At 48.7% G+C, this 26,984-nt stretch overlaps 1 protein-coding gene across 1 annotated transcript in view; it reads right to left on the bottom strand.

Annotated features, from left to right (window-relative positions):
- The window catches only part of SUN2 (Sad1 and UNC84 domain containing 2), a 131,268-nt gene that overhangs the window by 15,208 nt on the left and 89,076 nt on the right, over nucleotides 1-26,984 (bottom strand). Inside the window, exons 11-13 of the mRNA XM_078650227.1 lie at nucleotides 20,758-20,801; nucleotides 10,828-10,993; nucleotides 1,490-1,726 (exon numbers count right to left, since the gene is read on the bottom strand). Coding sequence (XP_078506353.1) covers nucleotides 1,490-1,726; nucleotides 10,828-10,993; nucleotides 20,758-20,801 — 447 coding nt within the window. The remainder of the gene's footprint in view (nucleotides 1-1,489; nucleotides 1,727-10,827; nucleotides 10,994-20,757; nucleotides 20,802-26,984) is intronic.

Here is a 26,984-nt window from a genome sequence, read left to right as displayed (position 1 = left end):
CTCTATTTTTACACTGGCTGAGACATTAAAATATTCATGTCAGAAGAAAACAGCAATGTGGCAACTGTATCTCATGTCGGAGGCAAGCTGCAGTTAGGTGGTGTGTGTGGGGACAGGGTGTTCCCTGCCAATGATACAGCAGGTGCAGTGGCACAGAAGCCCAGAGCTGTGAGCGTCCTTTTGGATCTCAATTATCTAACATAACATGTGTATTTGTAAAATTCACGATCACCCAAGGGTATCCTGGCACTAAATAACTGATGTTTATTGTTACCCAACTCAATGGTACTCATTTTATTGATTTCAGAAGGATGAAAAGCTGAGTGGATCCACTAGGATTTGAACCTGTGACCATGAGGTCGAACACAGACCCCTACAGTGGACGCATTAGTCCACCAGATCCATCTGTTTCTGTGTGTAGATTCGGAAGGTGTTTATGTATTTTAGTCTGTGTATGATGTGCACAGTATTATACTGAAGATGTACATTATAATATTCCCATTGTGGCAGTGCATGCCTTATTGCATAAGCAGCCACAAGGGAATCATAAATGTCCGACCATTATCTAAGGATAAATGTCGAATTATCCTCTTCAGATGAACACATAATTTTTATGTAAAACTAAGAAAAACGATTAATGATCTCCTTTTATATGACGTCAGCATCCTAATACAAGCGGTACCTAAAACAGACATTTTCCAACGTTCTGTTATTGTATTAGTCATGTTTCTTATGGTTTTTATTATAACTTCTGTGATGTCATTTATTGTGATGTTATATGAGTTAAGGTTATGCGACATCTCCTCATAGGAAGATTGAGAGCCAAAGGTCATATGATGTCACTTCTTGTGATGTAATTAAGGTCAAGGATGTATGATGTCATTTCCGCTACCCCTGGCATCTTGGTGAATCGATGTCCATGTGGAACTCTAGGACTTGTAGCCTACCATCACAATTGTTATAAATGGGGCTGCATTGGCCCACCTACAAACGCACCCTTGGCCCACCCAGATAAAAATTCCTAGAAACTCCTCAGTTGTCGCAACCGGTCCCGTACCGCCGACGAGGCTCCCTAATGGCGTAGGCTCATGACCGCCTCGGGGACCAACCTGCCCTTTTAACCTGATGGAGATCCGGGGGGAGGGGCGCCTGCTGATTGGTCCCTTTAGACCATTCTGCCCAATCAGGCGCTCTGATTTTTCCAGGTATATGTGCCTTCCCACTCATAGGTTCCACCCCTCGGTATGGGTTTGTCGCGGGCCCCTCAGCGGTCCGGCTGCGCCTCCCCGTCCCAGGTGCTATCTATTCACTGCCATTACTAGGGACATCAGGTGTGGGAAAGGGGTCGCTGTGGGTAAAAGGCTGGTGTATTAATCTACAGATTGGCAGGGACGATTCATCAAACCATATACTTCTATTACTATAGGGGATCTAGAGAGAGCGAAAGAAAGAATCTTTAAGGGATGTTAGATTGTATTTGACCACTCACCTCCTCTGTAACACCACTGAGTGCTCCTCCTTGAAGGGCAACCCCCACACGAGCAGAGGCGTGCTGCGTGGACCTTTTATGTTCTTCCCTTGCTGCAGTCAAAATCCGGCGCTCCAGGTCGAGGAGCTGCTCCTGTAGCTCATCACGGCGCAGAAAAACACCAGCGAGTGACCCGACTCCAGAAGCTCCCGCTGGTAGAAGGAGACGTTGAACCCACTCTGGAAACTGCTGCTCCACCTGGACAAATAAGGGGCAGTAGTGCAAGACATAAGGCTACAGTGTGAAAACAGACTATACGTGTATGGGAGAGCTGAAAATAAAGTGCACATGTGCACCAACAAGGCTTGATGTACAGACCTGCAGCAATCATCTAAACAATTGGAACTACTGCAATGAGAAAATATTGATCAAACAAGTAACTTACCGTCGGTAGCATTCATTCTGGAAGAGACTGTTAAGCCGCAGATTCCTCACCTCTTGAATATTCCCTAGACGCCATTGAATCCGTAATATTTTTAGTAATACCATGGCATGCCACCAGGAGACACCGTGCGGCTCCACTCTAACGCTGTTTCGCTCCAGAAATGATATACAGGGCTCATGTAGGCAGTGCCTCTGCACGCCGACGTCAGTTGCTTTTGTGGCTGTCCGCGACCCCAGACAGAGAGCCCAAAAAGCGAAGTGATCATGCTCAGTGCGTGGATTCCTAGACTTGGGACCAGAAAGGGCGTTACAGAAGGATAAGTAACTTGTTCTTCTGATAGACTTCTAACCACAGATTCCTCACCTTTTGAATAGATACCAAAGCAGTACCTATTGGAAAAGGTTGTATGTCGTTACAACGAATTCCGTTGCAATGCATGCCTTTACCACGCATGCGTTACAACGGAATTCGTTTTCCACGCATCACCTTTACCACGAATATTCCTTTACCACGCATAGATTTACAACGATTTTCGTTGTAAATGTATGCATGGTGAGGGCATACTCGTGTTAAAGGTTATACCTCTCCCCATACATGACCCCCGGCCCCCACTCCTTATAATTACCCCTGTCCTTAACCCTTAATCTTTTTTTTTTAAACTAAAATTCCCCTTACCTGTTTAACTCGTCTCCTCTTCATCTACGTTGGTTACGTCGGTCGTACACCGTAAAGAGGAAGCAGAAGTTTATTTCAGCTTCCTCTCTAACGACGCTGATTGCTTCAGCTTCGGCACTTCAGGTTCGTTTTGGGGGGGGGAGACCCCCCTAACCCCCCTTTTTAATCTCACGCTTTATTTTTTATTTTTTTTGGGGGGGAGACCCCCCAAACCCCCTTTTTTTTTGCATTTACCACACATGCCTTTACTACGTATCTCGTAGTAAAGGTATGCGTGGTAAAGGCTGTCGTAACCACACATGCATTGTAATGCATGCGTGGTAAAGGTTTTCGTGGAAACGGCCGCGTTGTAGTGGCCGTTTCCCATTGGAAAAGGGTCTGTGAATGGACTCAAAATAGAATGTCCTGCAGGACTGAGTGGACAATATACCCCTCTCGGCGAACCAGGCTGTCCAGATAATAGTGCTTCATGAACGTATGGAGTTATGCCCATGTAGTTGCCTGGCATATGTCTAGGACAGGGTCTCGGTGTGCCAAAGCAGTGGTAGCAGCTTTGGCCCTGGTAGAGCGAGTATGCAGTTTTCTCGAAGGCCCCTTTTTAGCAAACACGTAGCAGATCTTAATGCAGAGTACGATACAGCAGGAGATGGTTCTCTTCTGCACGTTTGACTTTCTTTGCTTTAGCACACCCCACAAAGAGCTGATCATCCACCCGGTATTCTTGGTATGATCTATTTAGAAGCTCAGTGCTTTCTTGGGGTACAAGTGATAGAGTCACTTATCTTCCTTAGAGGAGTGAGGTGGAGCATAGAACACTAGCAGGGTGATGGTTTGGCTGACATGGTACTGCGTCACAACTTTAGGCAGAAAGAATGCCAGAGTCCACAGACGGGTTGCAAACTGAAAATGCTCCTATCTCACCATAAACCGCAAGTAGTGTTGGTGGGCTGGCAGGACAGGTATATGGAAACAGGCGTCCTACAGGTCCAATGTTGCCATCCAGTGTCCAGATTCGAGGGAAGATAAGACCTGGGCTAAGGGGACCATTCTGAATTTCTCTTTCTGGAGGAAGGCAATGAGAGGGTGCGGGTCTAAAATAGGCAGTAGACCTCTCTCTTTCTTGGGCATCAGAAAGTAGCAGGAATAAGTATCATGACCTACTTCTGGTGCATGAACCATCTTCATTACTCCTTTGGCTGAAATAGCTTGCACTCCCTGCAGCAAAATGGAGGTAAGCTCCTCAATCGCTGGCGAGATGGTGGAAGGTGCAGAGAGGCAGAAAGGAAGTGTAAGGCATAACACCATAACACCTGAGCACGACCTGTAGAACCCACCTGTCCAAAGATATTGCCTGCCAACTCGGGTAAAATTGATGAAGTCTGTCTCCCACCAGGTGGCTGTGCTCCCGTGAGAGCACACTAAAGTTGTTTGACAGGTGGGGACTAAGCGGCCCATGGTCTAGTGTGTGGGGGCAGTAGGCACCTCGATATGACCCCGAAACTGCTGAATTCCTTGAAGAAGCTGGATAGGCTGGCGGTATGGGTCACCTCCGGCAACTCTGTGAAAAGAGCAGTGGAACTGTTGCGGTTGGTGAAGTGGGGGAGAAAAGACCCAGGAAGCAGGCAGTAGCCCTACTTTCCTTATATTGCTCAAGAGCGGAATCAGATTTGTCCCCAAACAGGCGAGTTCAGTCAAAAGGCAGGTCCATCAGGGAGGACTGGATATCGCCCGAGAACCCAGTAGATTGCTGCGCACATGGCGGCGAATGCCAACACTGATACTTATGGCTCGCCCAATGAAATTGGTGGTGTTCAAGCCACAACAAATCGTGAAGTTGGCCGCATCGCAACCATCTTGAATCACCTGAGTGAGAACAGGTCGAAAGGTCTTTGGGCACACCACGAGGACTGGTGTCATAGAATCCCAAAGGGCATGAGAGTAGCGTCCCAACTAGCTGCTGTCATTAACAGATCGGAGGGCCAGACTGGATGAAGAAAATGCACGTTTGCCAAAAGTTTCCATCCGCTTAAATTTCCTGTTGGGGTGAGTGGTAGGAAATGTGCTCAGATTAGATTTGCTTGTGGAGGCTTGCACCACGGGGCTGTCGGGTGAAGGGTGCTGCGAGAGAAAAGTAAGGTAGCATGGAGCAGGGTGATAGCGTCTGCTAATCTATTGACTAGAGGTCCAGAAGATGGTTTGGCCCAAGCCCCCAATAAATAATTTCCGAGTGCCTTGTTAAATGGAAGAAGGGGCTTAGAAGATGTTTGCCCCGGTTGAAGGACTTCTGTCAAGACATTAGTTGTACCTCCAAGGTGGGGAGCTGGAGGTCAAGCATTTGAACCGCCCTACACATTAACAGGGGGGAGGAAGCTAATTCCTCTAGGAGCGAGAGTAGACCTCTTTCCAGGGAGGTATTTAGACCACTAGCTCCCTGAAAGTCTTCGTAACAATTATCATCCTAATAGGAATGTGTGAACTCAGCACCCAAGTCAAAATAATTGTCAGAGTCCGTTCCAAAAAGGAATGCAGAGTATGTTGCCTTCCTTATAGAGGTGGCAAATCAGGTGGGGAAAGTGGCACCTCAAGCGGTATCAGACTCAACTTTGGTCGAGGTCGGACTGGCGCTGGCTCACCATCTAAAAGAACTATCAGGTCCTCTGCGTCTGCCGTTTAGAGTTGGCATCAGCTTTGAAGTACCCGGGCCGACGTAGGTCGTGAAGTGTGGAGCCGGAAGCAGGATCAGAAATGGAGCAGGAGGCAAGATTGGCTCGGAGGGTCTAACTGGTGCCAAAGGCGAACCTGTCAGCAGTCCTGCAGAAGGAAGGCATCTCTGCTTCTTGGGGCCCGAAATCACACCAGAGGGAGTCAGTAAGGATCCGAAGAGCCAGGGCATGGTTGCGCAAAACTCTGATTTGGTGTGGAGTGGCCATCGGTCCCAGAAATTCAGGTTGTCGGATCGGCTTCAAAGTTCGGCCGAATTCAGGAACAGGATGAATGGTGCTACCCCAGCTCAGACAAATGGGAGTGGTGCGAGGGAGCATAATCCTGCTTTGTTTTCTTATGCTTTTTTCCTCAATGTACCTGAGGATTTGGATAGTGATGAAGAACAATCTAGAGTAGCTCCAGGAGCGCAACTGGGACCAAACTTTGGACACAGACTGCAACTTGGAGTGGCCTCTAAAAGGAGTCTTTGTGCTTGGCGGCGTAAAGTTTCACCTCACAGTCCCAGATGGCCTTCAAGTTCATCTATGTGCAGTCGCTGCAGGCCTTGGAGTCGTGGCCAAACCCCAGACATCACTGACATTTGCTTGCGACAGTCGCTACAGGACTTGAAACCTGTCATAAGGGGTGACATCCCTTGCACACTGAAGACATTTCGAGGTAAAAGTAGCTGGGAGATACAAAGAACTCTGGATCCACATCTGGTCACGTGGAAAGCAACTGGAAACAGAGGTCAGCATGCAGTGGTGGTGCCTATATGAGCTACACATGTCATGTCCGGAATGGAACGACGGTATTCCTGAGTCACACGCGCCACCCGACTGCACACCGAGGTACTGCTGAAAAGTTTCCAGATCCAGTCTGAGGTATGGAGAATATTCAAAATGTGAATAATCTGCAGCTACAAGCCTATCAGAAGCTTTCTATATACAAACATAGGGGCCGATTCACAAAGCATTTTATGGCTACAAATGGTTCCATCTACTTCTTACTACTATCCCCAAAAAAATACCCATCAGGCATAACTAGTTTTACTACTGTGCAGTTCTTTGCCATGAATTCGTAGAATCATGCAGTAATCACTCCAACACAAGGAGTAGAGAATAGGAGCAAAAAGGCTTGGTTTGCCGAGTCAGCTTGTGAACTTCAACAAACTTGTGAGTTTGTAAGCATTTACAAACTCTTCTCCGACCCTTTCCAATCCGGAGTATGACTTGAATATTACGCTAACAAACGGCCTGCATAGCTCCTCCTCTACAAAGTTTGGGGGTGATCCATTCCTCTTCAAACCATGGAACAGCAGGGTTTTTTGCCTAGGGGAAAATATTTTTCGTGTGGAGAAAAAACATTCATTGGCTCATAGGGCTGTATTTTCACTGTGTATAATTGTACATACTGTACAATTCTGCATTGTGTAAACAGCAGCCTTTAAAAAATATGACGTTACAGTTGTGGATAAGTTAAGGCAGTAATTCTACACCAGTGAGGAAAAATACTTCAACAAGTGGAGATTTAGGATTCCCTTTGTGAATGGGCCAGCAGTCTTTAGGCTGGTTTTTCCAGGATGTGAGATTTGCAGGTAAATTACAGTCTATTAGAAAAATCGGAAGGAAACTACTGAGGGCCAAAGTTTGCTGCTACGTGGCCCCTGTCCCTGCGAGCCCTAGCCCTTCTGCTCCGTTATAACATCCAATAAGGAGAATCTGACAGCAGAAGGCAATTGGATTTTGAAGGAGGTGCTGCAGAAGCAGATAGGGAAGGCGTAGAAACAGCCAGGAGTATGTGGTCACAGGCAATTTGAGTTGAAACACTGTACTGAAGAATGGTGTAAGCAGGACTGTCCAATGCGCAGAGGATACCTGGAAAACAGATATAGGCCAGCTCCTGGAAATGAACCATCTCAGAGTTTGTCTGAATTTGATGGATGGAATGGCAAGGACTAAGAACAGAGCAGGATAGCAACCTGCATTAAATAAAGTTTTTTTTAAAAAGGGAAATCATTTTAGAAATGTCTATTCTTAGGAGTTTCTCTACTGAACCAAGTGAAGTCATTGATATTGATAAGAGGCATCCTAGTAATTGATACCATGTTGGAAGCAGGAAAGACAATGGTGATCTGAAGTAGACCACTGATCGAAGCAAGCTGCTTATTTTATTATCTTTGCACAGGAAGTGATCTCACCTCCAGAAGCATAACTTTAAGTTGTATAGTATGGCCAGATAGCCATAAAAAATACTCCAAGTAAAATGTAGGACATTCTGCCCTCTGGGTATCAAGAAAACAGAGTGAAAATAGTTGCCTATAAAAATTTCCTTTTGTGACTTAAAAGTGTAAAATCATGTTTTCTGTGTTAAGAGGGTCTTAAGATTAGATTTCATATCCTGGTTCCTGACATAGGAGGGGCTTAAAGTTTAAGGCTCTATCGAGTAAGGTTGATTGCTGAAGGAGAAATTGGATTGTGTCACCAGAGGCTAGGAGGGGAACGTTTTGTCTGGCTGGAGAGGATTGTTGGAGCCGTTCTCCATTTACACACCCCATCTTGAATAAGAAGCAAGCAAACGAGACTGACAAAAAGCCAACCCCTGGTGAGACGTAGGCTGGCCCAAAGCTCATTATAAGTATTGGTCTCGTGCACACAAAGTTTCCGACAAGAGACACCTAAAGTCTGAATATCCACATGGTGTTACTTAACTTATTACACTCAAGCTAATAGGAAAATTGAGAGCTTGAACCAAGGTGATTGAAAATGTGCTGGAGAAACTTGCAGCATTTGGCACCCTAAAATGTGTGTCTAACCAAAGGAAAAAGAAACCTAACTGAAGCTCCCCAAGTTCTCCAGATTACAGCGGGGAGCATTCAGATTACAGCTGGTGATCTAGGGGTCAAGCACACACACTAAACTGGGGTTATATGTTTGGCATTCATAGAGGATTCTGCCAGGCAGTTCGGGCTGGACTACTCCCTTTGGAGCAGCACCAAAGTTGATTTGGATGAGGGAGGTTCTTATCTGGAGAGGCAAAATGGGCAAAAAAAACGGACTGGAACGCAGTGCAGAGTAATTACCAGTGACTGAGATTAAGGCAAGCATTCATTCCATTCAATTCTTGTCTACTTCTGTACAAAAGATCAGCCTTTAGGAACGCCCACCCTGATGTCCTCTAAAAAGGAGTGAGCTGCTGCCATTGAAGAGAAGAGATAACATATGTCCCTGTAGAAAACCTTCGCTTAGGCAAGAACTAGAGTGATGCCAAGAAACAAAGGCTCAACAGTTTCTTCCTGATGGACTTTGGTTGCTGCCTCTTCAGTTGCTGGATAACCCCTGTATCTGGAAAAAGGTGAATACATCTGTTCACATTTCAAATCTTGTTTGAGGGAAGCGGTGATTTTCAAGTAGGCTTGTGTTTTCCAGTGTCTTGGAGGCCACTATAAACTTACCTCCAGCCATATCTGTAGCAGACGCCCTAAACTGCAGTAAATAAATGTTCTTCCCCACAAATGAGCAGGAAGTAAAATTTCATTAAAGAGAGGCCGCATAAATTCAGTTACATCCAGAGCAGTAGCATGGGCGAATAATCCAAGCACATGGAAAATGCACAGAGCAGGTACCGTCCAAGACCTCGAGTTCGTTTGCCAGACTCTCCATGGCCTGTTGTTCGAGGTCAGTCAGGCCCCGCTCTTGCTGCCTCTATCATCCTTTCAGTAACATCTGACTCAATTCTATGAAACATATCGATTTTCCATACCCTAATACGATGGACTCCATCTTGTCCAACTCCGTTTATATTACTGACGCCGACTTCTCAATCTTATCTAACTCCCTAGTGATCGAGTCCAGTACCTCTTCATCCCTTAGTCTTTATTGAGCAGTCTGCCAGCTGAAAAGTTCCAGTTTTCCTCTGCTTCTTCCCCGCTTGCTGCAACTATGGCAGGAAGAAAATCTTTTTATCTCATGAGGACAATTAGCTATTTCACTAGTGCTCAAGCAAATACTACCATCACACTGCAGCGCGGAACAATCAAGTCCAATCAAACTGCTGCTCCAATGGGAAGTCCTTCCCCAAACAGCCCTGCTTCCCAGCCACTACCTACCTCACTTTGAGGCTTCTCTTTGTCAGCTCCAGTTGTGCGGACACCCACCACAGTTCACCAGAGGTCCCCTTTTACAACAATTCACTTGCTTCCTCGCAGCAAGCACTTACTGCCACTTGGTGCAGCTTCTTATGTCTAGCCCGAACAATCTGTAGGCGCCATTTTGTTTTCAGTCGTAACTGATAGGATTCTCTTTCGCCGCCATCAGCTTGGGCTCTGTGGATCCATTAAACTTCATAACAGCACCCAGCACGTCTTTGACTATCACTAGACACCTAAATTCCAAATGCCCATGAACAGTTTTTGAATAATCCACTTCAATCGCTTATCAGTGTCCATTAAGTCCACTGAATACCTTCGCAGACCACATAACTCTGCTGCAACATCAGCAAATGATGTTCCCTTAATGACTGAATAGATTCACCCCGAAACACGCTGGAAATAAAGATTGAATTTGCCGATAGTGAACACGTCATAAATAATAATGGACTAATCATACACAAATAGTTAAGAGGATGATAATTGAGAAATAAAGGATGTAACAAGTTTTGATAAAATGAAGTTGGCGAATATCCTGATTTTTGAAGATGATTTCTGTGTAATTCCAAAACCCAGTTTGGGACGACAGGGACAGCAATGCCTGTCACAGGAGCCAAAATGAAAGAAGATGGTCTGACCACGCCCAAGTTTTGCCCCTCATTGAGACAGACACTGAAAGGAGATACTTTTACAATAAAAGAGTTGCTCTGTAAGTTGTGACTGCTGTCATAAGGAGAGAAATTTGTATTAGAAGCAGTGTGGTTTACTCAAAAAGTTATCAAATACATATACTTTCTGTAATAAATAGGAAAAAACATTTTAAATATAAATAGAAACTTGTAGTATACTTTAGTAACCTGTAATCAATGCTTATAATTCATTTTTTTATGATAGAATGTTTGGCTAGTTTGCCCCTCCTGTTCTCCACACTTTTGCATATCCAATAGAAGCCATCTTTGTTCAGTGACCATGTCTGCTATTCTATGCCCCATGCTCCATATTTTGTAGGGCTTTACAAGCATTTTGAAGTCCTCCAGCTAACAGAAAGGACTTTCAGCGAGTTAAGCACACTGCCTGAGAAAAAAAGTTATACATTCTAATGTCATTAGGACCCACTATAATTTTGGGGGATTATGCTTTTCAATAGGCTTCCAGACTCTAGAGTTCTCATTGCAGATTTAAGTTCCCTTTATATTGAGGGGAGTTTAGGACTATGCATTGCCAACATAATATAATGATGAAATAGAGCAGTGCGCATATTTCTTATATATGTATACAAGACCTCTTATACTTGTATAAGCGTAAAGAAGAACTCTTATGTATGCCAGAACCCCATGGGCAATTCTTGGATGTCCCTTCACTCAAGTCGTGACATAGTTGGACATTTACCTCATCCCGCACACCCTGGATTTGTCCTGGGAGCAACTCCACCTGTGTGGCAATCCCCCGCTGAGAATCCGCCAAAGTCCTCAGCTCCAGTTGTAGCCCAGTCAGTTGTTTCTCCAGCCGTGCAATCTCCCCAAGGAAGGTCTCCTTCTGGTCCGCTTGTGGTGGGCTGGTGACAAAGAGGCATACAAGATTTATAAAAAAAAAAGATTTCACAAGGGATCCAACAATAGGATGTGGCTGCGAGGATGAGAATAGGGTTGTTAGCTGTGGTAACACATCTTACCACCAAAGCACATGCAAGGATATCTCTCCAATTGCAAAAGTCAGGAGCTGCAAAAAACTCTAAAGCTGAAACTTCACTTTGCTCCGCTAGGGGGCAATGTGTACGACATCTTTCCCCCAGGTGAACAACTGTGAGGCTCTGTAGATGCAGTTTCACTCCTCCACGCCAGACGGCGTAATATGCCATCTTTCTAACTGAAGGAGCTGGGAGACTCTTAATCACTTAAGAACCACTTCTCACTATTAGAAACTCTATCATTGACTCATATTAGTTGCAGTCCACTTCTTACTGCCACTGGGCAATGTCACCATCTCTCCACTGCAGGGTGAGCTGTGAAGGTCCTTATAGCCGTAGTTCCTTTTTTCGCCACAAGAGGGAAGTATAATAACCCTCTCCCCCATTTAGGAGCTCCAACATGTAACGCAGAAAGTTGAAGTTCCATTTCTCAAGATCAATTCCATTACTCAAGATCAGGAGGCACAGCACGGCATCTGCCCCACTGCATATGGGGAAATAACGGCCTCAGCGAATTCACTTCTAACTAAAGACAGAGTTTAACACTGCCCTCAATTAAAACGGGGCAGAAGATCGACCAGCCATAATTAAACTCTCCTCCAAGAAACATGATCAGAAGTAAGAGTTACTTACCTTCGGTAACAATGTATCTGGTAGAGACGATTCTAGCCGCAGATTCCTTAACGTAGAATTATCCCCAGGCGTAAGACTGGATCAGGAAAACATTTTTGCCACAGCATCCCTGTGAGCCGGGGGGACGGCACCATGTGACTCCGTCCTGACGTCCTCCGTGACGTCAGCGAGAATACAAAAGTCCCAACCCGGCGCGCCTACGTCAGTTTTCTTCGGAGAACTTTTCCGCGCCACAACGCCGAGCCATCACAAACAAAACTGTGAGAATACTGGAACAGTGTGCGAAAAAAAAACAGCAAAACAGAAAGGGAAGAAACGAATGGTGAGCAACAGCACGTGCCAGAATAGTGCCAGGCACTATGGCACCAAAAGTCATGTAATGAAAGAACAGAGCACAGCAACTGTAAGCAAGCCTGCAAACAAATACAATAATAATAATAATAATACGGCATTTTATATAGCGCGAACAATTGCACAGCAGACTAAGAAGTCTGCAACCACTGCCCGGAACATAGAAGGGCACCAAGGCCAGAACGGAAGAGCAACAACAATTCATCCCCAGACAACACCAGCAGGGAGAGAGTCTCCTGAAAAGTACTAAGGGTCGAGACCCAGCCAAGGGACCTCAACCCCTAGGACTGCAAAAGGGTCAGAAGTACAAGCAACAAAAGGAAGAAGGGCACGAGCGAACCCCACAATGGAGACCAAGGTACAGGGGCGCAGAAGTACCCATAAATTCATCAACCAATCACCAGAAAGGAAGGAATGGAGCAAACAACAAGGCGAGCATCCCCCTAGGGAGGGAGTAAGAAAAGGGCACTCGCAGATGACAAACACCCGGAGGCAGGCGAGTGCAGAAGACCAAAAAGGGTCCTTGCAGAGCGGGGAGGAAGGGCGGGTCTTGAAAGAATCTGTGGCTAGAATTGCCTCTACCGAATACATCGTTAACGAAGGTAAGTAACTCATACATCTGATAGAGACTACTAACCGCAGATTCCTTAACATAGAAAAGATACCCTATCCATACCCAAGGGAAAGGAGGGTCTGTGAGAGAATCCCCCCAGTCTGAGCAACACAGGGCCCCAACAGGGGATGAGTCATAGGGACAGGGAGAAAGCCCAGTCCCCCCATCCCAAGCAGAAGAGGCCTCGCCCACTTGGAGGAACACCGACCCTTCAGGGGATGTGTTAATCAGACAAGAGAGGCCGCCCAGCCCCCACCAAGCAGAAGGAGGCATGGACAAAGCGGAAAAAGGGGGTCAGTGCACCCCAAGCCCAGTCAAGGTATTAGAGACCCCGCCAGAAGCCCCAGAGGTACAGGCAGCGCAGAGGATTACCGGGGAAGAGAACTACCCCAAGACTCCAAGGAGAAGAGGTAGAAATGAGGACAAAGGCCTCCGTCGGAAACACATACAGTAAAGAGGGCAGCCGAACCTATCACAGCTTAAAGTAGACAGCCAAGACAGAACGGCGCCTCAGGCAATAAGGGCAGGTGCGAAAGGAAGACGTAGTCTCACAAGGCTCCAGCAGAACAAGAAGCAGGAGCGCCAAGGCCACACCAAGGCCCCCAGCCGTAGACCAGAGGAGCAGGCAGACGCAGCCGGTCGCTGACAAGCGCTACCAAACTGAATACCCAGACTACGCCGGGCTCAGACAAAGGCAAGGCCCGAAACAATCCCGAACGACCCCTAGAAGGAGACCCCTACGGACAGAACCGATTCACGCAGAAGTGCGATTAGACGGAAAATAAGAGGAGAAACAAGTAGGACGGACCAAGCCGTCAACACAGGAAAGAATCCCTTCTGGAACACCAGACAGAGGGCCAAACCAAACGGTGGGCAAAAAGGCAAAAGCACCGCAGCACAACGCCATAGATGACAAGCCACACCCAGGCAAGACCAAGAAGCTGCACCAGCTGAATACAGCAACAGCAGGAAAGGCGCGGAATCCACAAGGGGAGTCCACACCCTCCCAGCGAAAGACAGAGCTATACAATAGCAACAAGTACCCCACATAGGGTAGGACACGTCCCATAGAAATTATGGGAACCACTATTAGGGAGGAAAATCCTGCATCAGAGAACAAAACTTTAAAACCTGCGGCAGAAACCATAGAAGGCTTAGTAAGCAGCCAAAAAGTACACTCTTGCCAAAAAGGGGCTGAACCAGCAGCCAACTGAAGGGGTGGGCCAAACAAGGGACCCCGAGTGCACAGCAAACCACACAGAAAGTGAAACGGTCACTCCAACACCAGATTCTAGGAGCAAGTAGGATAACACCTCCCACAAAGACCCAGAGGATCAACAAACCAACCTACTAAGAAGGAGGAGGGGGACAGAGCCCAGTAAGACGACGCTGAATGGCAGAGTCTGCATGAGTGTTAAACAGAATGACCCCGTCAAAGGGCAGGTCAACCAGACGCTCTCAAATACTTTCAGGAAAAACAATGTCACATAGCCAAGAATGGCGACGGAGAGCCACAAAAGTGGCCTTAGCACGGCCGAGAGCATCGGCAACATCCAAGCCTGCAGGAAGAATAAACGCGGCCAACTCCCTACCATCCAACACATGACTCCGCAGATCAACACAGGCACCCTCATGGGAGACATGAGAAGGAAGGAACTCCACAGAGTCCCACAGGCTGGAAGTAGCCCTGCCCAACACACAAAGTGTTAAGCGCCCGCAAGGCAGCACTAGAAGAAGCGAAGACATTACGCCCCCACGAATCCAACCACCGGGCCTCCTGAGACGGAGGGATTAACACCACAGGCAAGGACGGAAAAGCCACCCGTGGAAGAGAGCCTTGAGTAGAAGGGTGGAAGGAAAGGCAGACTGGGTCGCCCAAGCACCACATGCACATCGGGTGAGGGTCAGTCGCCGACATGGGACGTGCACAAGAGGTACACAACTTCGAAGCCCGAAGGCATTCGCACACTGTTTCACTAACGCCAAAGAGTGAAAAAGAAAGGAAGGCATAAAAACAGGCGAGGACACAATCCGGATCCGCGTTGCACGCGGAAAAGAGAAAAAACTGATGTAGGAGCGCCGGGGTGGAACTTGTGTATCCTCGCTGATGTCACGAACGCGGACGACGTCAGGGCAGAGTCACGTGGTGCCATCCCCTAGGCGCGCAGGTATGCTGTGGCAAAAAAGTTTTCTGGATCCAGTCTCACGCCTGGGGATAATTCTTCGTTAAGGAATCTGCGGCTAGTAGTCTCTATCAGATTTTGTGATACAATCTCACTCACCACAGTCCACTTTATAATAAAGGATTCACCCAAATGAATTATATACCTTAAACCGCAAACAATCTCAAATTTGTTGTCCGATACCCTCCATATCACATTTCTTCCTCATTCTAAGTTGTCACTTAAAATGACCTCCCAACTCTTATTAAATTGTGTACAAAACATTTTCTTATCTCATTCTAAATTGTCTCCACAATGAACTACCAGCTCTTACAATACTGTATTTTGAGCATCATTATCAATGACTGAGAATTAACTTTTCCTGTACGTATTATTTCAGTTTGATTTTTCACATGTAATCCAACCCTCAATAAAACTCTCCAACAAAAACATTGATCAGTATTTTATGGAGACAAAAACAAAATGGAAGATGCAACGAGAACATCTACCAAAAAGCTGGAGGCTCTACTTAAGGCTGCCTAACTGAAAGAACACACATGCAAAACATTCTCTGCTTCTTTTAATATTACCACACTCTGCATTTATTCGTCTTGGTATACTTTTCTACTCTGTTAGCTCTGCCTTTGTTTCACTGCTTCAGTCTTTAATTCACCTCTTCTTGGCTGTTACTTATTTCCTTATACCTCCACTGTAGGCGAGACAAGCTTTTGTCAATCTCAATGCTATATGTGTATTATGGTTGAGTTTGTTGCAAAACTGTACCTAGCGACTGGTATTCTGTGGCTTCTACCTTTCCATTTCTGGTCATTGTTGTTGGTGAGAAATAGACAGCAACCCCCTCCCCCCTTTTACATAGTAGACACCTGGGCACCAAGCTTGCCATATACCAGTGGCCTCCAGTTCCTGCTTGTTCTAGCGTGTTGCAGTTGCCACATTCTGACCATGTGACCCGGCTTTTCCCGCCCTGTTCTTTTTCTGCTCACCCTTCTTCCCGCCAATAGACGCCTTGCCCACCCCAGAGCCTACTTGATGCAGCCCGCCTGTGCCCTGCGCCAGGAACCCTGGCCCCCATGACCATCCAACACAACACCACAACCACAGCTGCCACCATAGCCAATTAACAGCACCACTACTCCTCCGCTATCCTCCATGACCTCAATAGCACACACCGGCAAACATGCTACCACGCATCCCCAAGCACCAGGGTAGTACTTTTCTACTGCATCTATTGCAATTTCAAATGCGACACCTCAGACGCTGACACCTCCAACCAACCGAGGCACGCCACCACCCTGCACCAACTGCTTGCCATCCTCCTCAAAGACCGATTCCTCTGTGAAACACTGCACCAAAATCTGGGACCTCCTTAAGAGCAATACACCCGATCTCTTCTTCCTGACCGAAACATGGCTCAACCCAGCCTTCAACCTGGACATCGGTGCAGCCAACCTGGCCACCTACAAAATCATACACTAGGACCAAACCCACAAACCAGGCGGAGGACTTGTGATCATCAACAAAAGCACGATTGATTGCACCAACTCCACAGACTCAGACAACCTCATGAAACACCTCCGCTTCAAAATACCAATGAACTACAATGCCACCCTTAAGGGAACCCTTGCCTATCATCCCCTGCCAGAATTCTACAATCACATCGCAGACTTTGTCGCACCCCTCTCCATCAGATCAACCAACTAAATCCTCAATTTCTACCCTCAAGACACCACAAACCCTAACTTTACGAACCTCCTCGACAGCCTCAGCAACCACGGACTCAACCAACTCGTCCAAAGACAAACCCACAGAGCAGTCCACCACCTGGACCCTATTTTCTCCTCCAACAACAGGATCCACACAACCCTGCTCACATGGTCCAACCACTACATCATACATTTCAAGATACCAGGCTAAGCCAGCCCACCCAAAAAATCTAAAGCACCATCCAGACACTGGGGCAAAATATCCGGAAAAAAATGGACCACGACCCTACAGGGATGTCCCCCTAACCACACCGGGAACCTCGATGTAGACACCAAGGTCTTCAATAAATGGCTTTCTGACAGCGCCAACTGCATCGGCCCCACCAGAAACAAGACCTAGAAACGACCCAGCTGGTAAACAAACGACCTCAGGGAGTCCAAGCGCCACTGCAAACAACTAGAAAAGAAAAATGAAGACTCAACAGAAACACCAAGGCAATATCCACATACAAAGCTGCCCCCAACCGCTACTACCAACAACTATGTGTTGCGCTGCGGGCTGAATCGCGACCCGCGACGCTGCCTGTTTCCTTTTATGGGCCGTTGTGCAGACCACGACGCCCCTCTCTCCTCCTCAAGCGTGTCGCAGTGCAACATGGTGGCCCGCTATTGCCATTTGTCTACTGCCTTTTTACATCGGGCGGGCACGCCGCATACTTGTGTGACGGCCCATTGGTTGTTTAATAGCGCCTTAGGAATACCGCAGCTCCCAGATTGGGACTGCAGCTTCCTATGATATTCCTTTGGGGGCACTTGCACTTACCTTTACCATGGTGGCATCCTATAAATCACCTCCCTTGGGCACTCTTGATTATTTCCTTCCACTCCTCTACAGTCATGCTCCCAGAAGGCCTTGGTGGGAGGTTGTTTTACCTTCCTAGCATGGTGACCTTCCTATTCTGCTCTTCATTCCTTTCCCTATCCAAGATGGCAACGGCTTTCATCCTGTTTTGTCACTTCCAGTTTATCACTTCCTGTTCTTGAGTATAAAAGGGGAAGAACCTTTTCCTTCCTTGCGTTGCAACACTCCTTGTTCCTGCTGGTGTGTCCTCGCTCCTGTTGGTGCCCTTGCTCTAGTTTTGGTGTTCCTTTCATTCCGTTGGCACTCCTTTGTTCCTTTTTGCGTTTTCCTTGATCCTTATCTTCCCCTTCCTTTTCGTTTCTGGAGTCTTCTCGTCATCTGAGGCTTTTCCCTATGTTTTTTTTTCCTTTTTGGACTCCTTCTGGAAGGCACTGGCTGCTCAGGCATCTCACTGTCGGCAGCACCGTGGCTACCAGAAAGGGTGGCCCATATCACAGACAAACCAGGACTAACAAAAACCAAAGCCAGGAACCGTCCCAACATATCAAGACAGGTAAGAAAGATTCCAAAAGTGACACTATGAGGCACAAAGAAAAATTCCCTAACTCTCAGACTTGAAGCCAGCTCCAACAACGGCAAAGAGCTCTTCATCATCGTCAAGGAGTTCTCCAATCCTGCAGCTGGCAACAACATAATCTCATCTCAAGCACTCTACAAAGACCTCTTAAACTTCTTCGAACAGGAGATTGCCAAGATCTACAACACATTCAACCCACAGCATACTGATATGAACTCCCCTGACCAGACGGACACCTCCATCGTCAAACAGCAGCTAAGCACCTGGAAGTCCCTCTTGAACTAAGAACCCATCCCCTTGATTTATACCATCCACTCAGGAGCCCACTCAGGTCCATGCCCCCACTTCATATGCAACATTGGAAGAACCATCATCTCCCTCGCACTAACCGCTATCATCAACACCTCCATAACCACTGCCACCGCCCCGTCTTGCTGGAAGAATGCAGAAGTCAACGCCCTATTGAAGAAAACAGTGGCTTACCCCATCATCCTCAGCAGCTACAGACCCATCTCATTCCTGCCTTTTCCAGCTAAAGTCATTGAGAAAGTCATCAATACCCAACTCGCAGACCACCTAGTACTTCATCAACTCCAAGACCACTCTCAATCAAGCTTTCGCACCACAGCACAGAGACAGCCCTCATTGCAGTCGCTGATGACCTCAGAAGCATTCTCAACTCATCTTCCTTGACCTCTCCGCAGCTTTTGATATGGACTCCCACAAGTCATTCATCAGAAAGCTTCCGCACTTGGGTATCTGCAGACCGGCCCTCAAGTGGATATTCTTCTTACTCACGGAAAGAACTTAACGAGTTAGACCCCCCCCCCCCCAATACCTCAGAAAACAAAACACTCATTCGTGGCATCCCTCAGCCCAACACTCTTCAACGTCTACATGATGCCTGTCGCCGACACCGTCAGAGCCCATGGCATCAACATAGTGTCCTACGCTGACAACACACAGCTCATGCTCTCCCTTACAGCCTCAACCAGCACCACCAAAGCACACTTTGCCAACTGCATGAGCAATGTCGCTGCGTGGATGAAAAACAACTGCCTCCAACTCAACACAGACAAAACTGAAGTCTTAATCTTTGGCAACAACCAGTCGCCCTGGGACTCCTCTTGGTGGCCCTATGAACTTGCTCCCCCCCACCCATCCCTGAGGACCATGCCAAGAACCTCAGGATCATCAGGACACCAACTTCTCCATGAGCAGACAGATCATCGCAGTCTCCTCAATGATGCTTCTACATCCTGTGAATGCTACGCAATATTTTCAAGTAGCTCCCATGGAACACCAGCTGAATGGTCGCGCAGGCTCTTATCACTAGTAGAAATGATTACAGAAACATCCTCTACATCAAAATCCCAGCCCATGTCCTACGCCGACTCCAAACCACCCAGAACGCGGCCGTCAGACTCATCCTGAAAATCCACATCTCTCCACACCTCAACAATCTCCACTGGCTCCCAGTCCAGGAAAGATGTAAGTTCAAGCTCCTTACCCACGCCTACAAAGCTCCACAACACCAGTCCAGCTTACCCCAAGCACAGCCTCAATTTCTACCAACCCACCAGACACTTTCTATCTACGTACAAGGCAAGAGTACATCTCCCTCACATCGAGACGACCAGAAGCAGATGACGCTCTTTCTCATGCCTCGCAGCCAGACCTGAAACTACCTCTGGAAACACCTCAGAACTTCCCCCTCCTCATGGACCTCCAAAGGAAACTCAAGACATGGCTTTTCTAGACAAAACAGGCATGATCTGCTCCTCAGTCCTGCCCTACTCAGTGCCTGGATACCCTCATGGGTGAACAGCTGCACTCTAGCTCTACAAATTCACATAATATAACAGAATCAAATGACCTAATAATAATAGGCAGTTAAAGGCTAAAATGTGTCTTGGGTACAGAGGGACGGGAGAGGCTAATCATGCAACACCGAAGGTTTGACGCAGGGGAGGACACTTACAAGTCCCCCATGTCGGAGCACAAAGACCATACCAGGATCAGCACTGCAACCTACCCAGTAACAAAGTGGCGGACTAGCCCCTCTGAAAGAGTGGTCACGCTTCTCTTGCAATTTTTACTTCATCCTAGATCAGAGGTGATTCTGAACATCCTCTGCAATGTTGCAACAAGGAGAACAAACCTTTCCTTGTGTTTGTCCGTACCGGTTTATACTTGGCTACCGTTTTGTGACTCTCCTGAAGTGATTTACTTTAAGGCCTTTGTAAGTAAGTCTGTCAATAAAAAGTTTGAAAGCTGTGCAGCTTTATCTCAAAGAAACGTATCATCTCCGTGGAATTCTCTCCTAGCACTGGAGGACAGAAGGCTGGGTGACTGTGCAGAGACTTGGCATATTCCAAAGAATCACAGCATTGTCAAACCTCCGACTTGAAACATATCTTGTAGTGTAGAGCTGTTAGACTTAGCTGATGAGTTGCGCTTCTGACACACTGATACAAAAAAACTTCTTGATATCCAGTTAACTCGGCAGAATGGTATCTAGGCTCCCATCCCAAACCTCAAGTTTTCTTTTCATATGGCATGGTACGCTGGGAATGTGTAGGGAAGACAAGTCAGCCCCAGGGATGTCTGAAGCATGAAACACCAGGCTCACGCTGTAAAGCGCAGAGAATTAGGGAAGAGCAGGGCAAGTGGTTGTCGGTATAGAGTCAAAATAAACTCAAGTACTTACCTCTTTAATTCAGTTTTCATCCGCTGCATCTGGGACTCCATCTCCTGTTGGAGCATGGACATAGTGAAAGAGGAGTTAGTACTGCGTAAACAGAAAAACATTTAGCAATGCTTTATTATCAAGTAATACCATGTTTTACAGCATTTCATGGCAACCTTGTTGCTTAAAAGTATTGTGGATACCAAGCATTATGGCAACTCAGCTCAACTGTAGTCAGTGTACCGACATTTGAAGGATAAACCGCTGAAATTTGTCTTACTTGGAACTGAACCTGGGACCAACACATTGCAGCTCTGAAGTAGGCACACTAGCCTACTAAGGTAGAAGTATAATACAGAATAAATCCAGAAAAGCACAGCTCATTTCATTGTGTCAAACACTTTTCCCATGCTAGAGAGGCAATTCATAATGCCACCACAGACATAACCTTGCCTCCTACCCATTACCAACATATTTATAAAGAGATCAGCCTTGAGGTGAACAGGCCACCAAATATGCCTGAGCTAAAAGCCTTTCCCTGGCATGCAAATGCAAATCATGCTTCTATACAGTACCACATCCTCATTGATGTGTCACGCCAACTTAATCATCATCTACATCCCAACTAGTTACGGAGGTGAAAGAGAAATCCATTAATCCTCACAAATCCTTCCTGGTTCATCCAGATCCATGAGCTAACATTTTCCAACAAACTCTCGATGCACAAGTTACTACTTGTATAACGATATATCTGTAAGAGACAGCAGTTAGTGATAGATTCCTTACCTTAGAATATCCCCAGGCGTCAGACTGGATCCGGAAAGTTTTGCTTAGCAGTACCCCTCCGCGTCAGTAGGTGGCGTCCTGCGGCTCCGCATCCGTCGCTGGCGTCGTATGCGCCAAGATGACATCACAGAGACTACTTAGGCGCCACCCATGCGTGCTTGCGTCAGTTCTCTACACAACTTTCCGTGACAGGAAAGCAGAGCCATGCAAGGTACTGACCACTGGTGCATAGGAAAACTAGGGCCCTGAAAGGGATTACGTTAACCCTAGTGATCAGTTTGCAGAACGGGGAGGATGGGAGGGGCGGTAAGTAATCTATCACTAACTAATGTCTCTTACAGATATATCGTTACACAAGTAGTAACTTGTGCATCTGATTCCTTACCTTAGAATAGATACCCCGGTAATATCAACCCCGGTGGTGGGTCTGCGAACAAGATTACACCAGAAAGTCACGGAGAACAGAACGGCCAAAGAAGCCCTCTCTCCGGACTTGACTGTCAAGGCAGTAATGCTTGGTAAAGGTGTGCAGCGAGGCCCACGTTACTGCCTGACAAATGTCCTGCAAGGGAACGCCGCGTCCCAAGACAGTAGTTACTGCAGTTGCCCTGGTGAAATGGGCACACAGCCCCACAGGAGGGCCCTTCTTAGCCAACGAATAACAGGCCTTGATGCACAGACCGACCCACCGAGAGATTGTCCGTTTGTGCACGGCCCAACCTTTTTTGGCGCCCATGTAGCCAACAAAGAGCTGGTCAGCCACCCGGAACTGTTGTGTGCGCTTCATATAGAACGAGAGTGCACATTTTGGGTCTAGGCGGTGGAGCCTCTCTTCTTCTTTTGAAGGATGCGGAGGTGGAAAGAAGGTGGGCAAAGTGATGGTCTGTCCGATGTGGAAGAGCGTGACAACCTTTGACAAGAAAGAAGGACGTGTCCTTAAAACCACCTTGTCCGAATGAACAGAAAGGAAAGGAGGTTTGGAAGAAAGAGCCTGGAGCTCACTCACTCTTCTGGCAGAGGTGATCGCTACCAGGAAAGCCGTCTTGAGAGTAAGAAGACGCAAAGGACAGTTATGAAGGGGCTCGAAGGGAGCGCACATCAGATATGTCAAGACAAGGTATAAGTCCTATTGAGGCATGATGAACGGCACGGGAGGAAATGTGTGCGTAATGCCTTTCAGAAAACGGTTAACAACCGGGGACTTAAAAAGAGAAGGCTGATCTGGAACCCGTAGAAAGGCCGAGATGGCCGAAAGATAACCTTTGATAGTGCCCGGAGCAGAGCACTGCTGGGCCAAGGAGAGAAGGAACAGAAGAACTTCGGAAAGAGGGGCAGAAAGGGGATCCACAGACTTATCTGTGCACCATGCCACAAACTTGTTCCACCTGCAGGCGTATACCGTTTTCGTGGAGGGACGCCTGGCTGCCAGAATGACATCACAGACTTCGAAAGGAAGATCGAAAACTGTCAACTGTCGCCGCTCAATCTCCACGCATGGAGGTGGAGGCTGGACAGGTTCGGGTGAAGGACCGTCCCCTGCTACTGCGACAGAAGATCCTCCCATAGAGCCAGTCGGATCGGGGGATCGATCGCCATATTGAGTAGCTTGGGATACCAGTATCTTCGTGCCCAATCCGGAGCCACAATAATGACCTGGGCCCGGTCGCACCTGATCTTCTTCAGCACTCTGGGCAGAAGTGGTATAGGCAGAAAGGCGTACAACAGACCGCAGCTCCAATCGCCACGAAAAGCATCACCAAGCGAGTGCCGCCTTGGAAATTCCAACGCGCAGAACTGATGACATTGCGCTTTCTCTTTGGTGGCAGATAGATCTAACCAAGGCTCTCACCACTGCAGAAAGAGACCTTGTGCCATGTCCGCGTTCAGACGCCATTTGTGATCCATCAAGCACCCGCAGCTGAGTACGTTCAGAGAACCTACCAGGTGGTGAACTACCAAGGTAATGTCTTGATGTTCCAGCCATGTCCAGACGTGCAGAGCCTCCTGACATAGAGTCCACGACCCTACCCAGCCCTGTTTGGTGCAGTACCACATGGCGGTGGTGTTGTCCGTGAACACCTGCACTACACTTCCCCGGACAGAGGGAAGGAATGCTTTCAGTTCAAGTCGTATTGCCCGAAGCTCCAAGAGGTTGATATGGAGCCGGGACTCCGCCGGAGACAAGATGCCTCTGATCTCTGCCTCTCCCAAGTGGCCTCCCCATCCCAGGAGGGGCGCATCCATCACTACTGTGTCCTCCGGTTGGGGGAAGGGAGAGGGATCTGCCATTGACCCAATCGTGATTCGTAAGCCACCACTGCAAGTGTCGTGCAGTGCCCTCCGAGATCTGGACGTGATCGGACAGGTTGCACTGATGCTGTGCCCCCTGGAACTTCAGGTCCCACTGCAGAGCCCGCATATGCCATCTGGCATGTTGTACCAGCAGGATTCAGGAGGCCATCAGGCCCAGGTGCAGGAGGGTCATCCTGACAAACCCGGGATAGAGGCTGAAAGATCGGAATCATAGCCTGAATATCCCAGACTCACTGCTCGGGAGGATAGACCTGAAACTGCGTCGAATCCAGAACCGCTCCAATGAAGGGGAGCTTCTGAGAGGGACTCAGGTGAGACTTCGGCACATTGATGGAAAACCCCAGCAAGTGCAGGAGGTCGGCCGTAGTCTGAAGGTGGTTGACGACTGCCTGGGGCGAGCCCGCCTTCAACAACCAGTCATCGAGGTAGGGGAAGACTGACACCCCTGAGCTGCGCCCACCGCCATCATTTTCGTGAACACCCGAGGGGCACTGGTAAGGCCAAAGGGGAGCACGGCAAACTGAAAATGCTCCGGGCCTACCGTGAACCACAGGTAACGCTGGTGGGCCGGCAGGACGGGAATGTGAAAATATGCGTCCTGCAAGTCCAACGCTACCATCCAGTCTCCAAGGTCGAGGGCAGCTAAGACCTGAGCCAGAGCCAACATCTTGAACTTCTCCTTCCGGAGGAAGCAATTGACGTCCCTGGGGTCCAAGATGAGGCACAAGCCCCCTTTGTCCTTCATGGAGACCAGAAAGTAGTGGGAATAACAACCATGTCCTATTTCTGGCCCAGGAATGTGCTTGATGGCCCCCTTGGCCAACAGGGCTGTCACTTCCTGGTGGAGAAGTGCAAAGTGATCCCCCGACATGGGTTGGAATGGAGGTGGCATGGCCGGGGGGTAGACTCGAAGGGGAAGGAGTGGCCCCTCCAGGCGAGCTGCAACACCCACTTGTCGGAAGTGACTGAATGCCAATGGGGAAGGTGATGGCGAATCCTGCCACCCACTGGCGTGGGATGCGCCCCGAAGCTCAGACTAGGAAGGCTTCGAGGTAGAAGTCGCGGGGCGGAGGTGGACTGAACCTCACGCCGGCCCCCGGGCACGCTGAGTCTGGTTCTGCGCAGGCTTTTGACTGAACGAACGACCAGGGGTGCCTCTGCCATGGCCACGAAAGGAATGAAACGTGGACGTGGCCAGGCGCGCGGTGGAAAGGCCCAAGGATTTGGCCGTAGCTCGAGAGTCCTTAAAACGCTCCAGTGCTGTGTCGGCCTTATCACCAAACAGGCGAGTGCCGTCAAAAGGCATGTCCATGAGCGAGCTCTGATCGTCCAGGGAGAACCCAGTGGACCTCAGCCAGGCGTGGCGCTGAAGTGCCACGGTCATGGAAATTGCCCTACCGAGGGAGTCCGCGGTGTCCAAGCCATAATGAATGGCGAATCTAGCCGCGTCCTTACCCTCAGCCACAGCCTGAGACAGCACAGTCTGGACCTCATCTGGGCACCGAGGCAACACCTCAGCCACGGAATCCCACACCGCATGGGAATAGCGGCCCAGAAGGCATGCGGTGTTCACTGACCGCAGTCCTAAGCTAGCCAAAGAGAAAAACTGCTTGCCAACTGCTCCAATCTCTTAAGAGTTCTTATCCGCCGGAGCCGTGGGAAAGGCACTCGGAGACGTAGAAGCCTGAATGACCAGGCTTTCGGGTGTAGGATGAGTGGTCAGAAAGGCAGGATCACCCGGCGCCAGGCGATGACGCCTGGCGACGTTCTTATCCACAGGGGCCCCCCTGGCGGACAGAGACCAAGTGCCCAACAAGACTTCGGTGAGTGCATCGTTAAAGGGCAGCAGCGGCTCCGATGAAGTGGATGCTGGCTGGAGCAACTCAGTGAGGAGATTTGTCTTCAGAGTCACGGTGGGGATATCGAGGTTAAGGACCTCAGCAGCCCGACGGAGCACCACCATATACGAGGCGCCTTCCTCCATAGTGGGCGGGGTAGAGGAAAGCCCCGGATCAGAGGAGACGTTGAGGCCACCGGCCTCCTCCAAATCATCCACCCAGTCCTGCTCCGAATCACACTGACGAGCAAGCGAGTCCTCAAACTCTTCCCAGTCATCCTCCTCCGCCTCGGCGAGGACTGGTGAAGGAACAAAATCGGGTCCGGCGCCGGTTCCCAATTCGGATCCCAGGCGGGGACAAATCCCGCTGGGAACTGGGGCAGAGGCAGAACCAGCCGTATCCACTGCGGCGCCGCCGGCGGAGCAGATGGCAGCATGGGACCTCTTGGCCCCGAGGCCAGGGGCGCAGGATCCTGCGGCGCCGGGGCCGGAGCCGCTGGCGGCGCCGGGGCTGGATCCGCTGAAAGAGTTGACGGATCAGCAGGATCCAGACACGGGCCTAAACCGTTGGTCCATGGCAGTAAGGAATTCTTGCATTTGTGCGGGAGTCTCCGACGGACCCGGGTAATGCCGGTAGGCCGCGGGACTCCCAGGCTTCAAAGGAGGCGCAGGGGCAAGCCCCTGTCCCCCTCGTCCGCATCCGGGGACCGACGGGGGGACGCCGGTGAGCGAAAACGCTTCTTCGAATTCTTTTTGTACCGTTTCTTACCCGAATCCGAAGGAGAAGAGGAGTGGTGGTGACAGCTCCGCAAGTGGTCAGAGGAACGACCCCTGGATCTCGAACGGCACGGGGACGAGTGCCAAACTTCAAACAACTTCCGGCGTTGTGCCCTCTGGGCCTTCGGGGCCATAACCCTACAGTCCAGACAGGACCGGGAGTCATGGTCACGCTCCAGGCAGTAGAGACAGACGTTACGAGGGTCCGCCACCGACATATTGCGAAGGCAGGTCCCGCAAGACTTAAAACTAGGCGTCCCTACCAGCACCAGAGAAAACCAACACGAGACAAAAGTCTCAAAAAAGATAGTCAAAAAATGACTAGGGTACGTGCTCTAACCGGATCTGCGCTTACTGGCCCAGAAAGAAAGAACTGGCGCCAGCACGCATGGGTGGGGCCTAAGTAGTCTCCGTGACGTCATCTCGGCGCATATGACGCCAGCGGCGGAGGGGTACTGCTAAGCAAAACTTTCCTGATCCAGTCTGACGCCTTGGGATATTCTAAGGTAAGGAGTCTATCATTAACGTGTCTCTT

This window comes from Lissotriton helveticus, chromosome 1_1, assembly GCF_964261635.1.
Source record: "Lissotriton helveticus chromosome 1_1, aLisHel1.1, whole genome shotgun sequence".
Lineage (NCBI taxonomy): Eukaryota > Metazoa > Chordata > Amphibia > Caudata > Salamandridae > Lissotriton > Lissotriton helveticus.
This window is presented reverse-complemented; position numbering and strand designations above follow the sequence as displayed.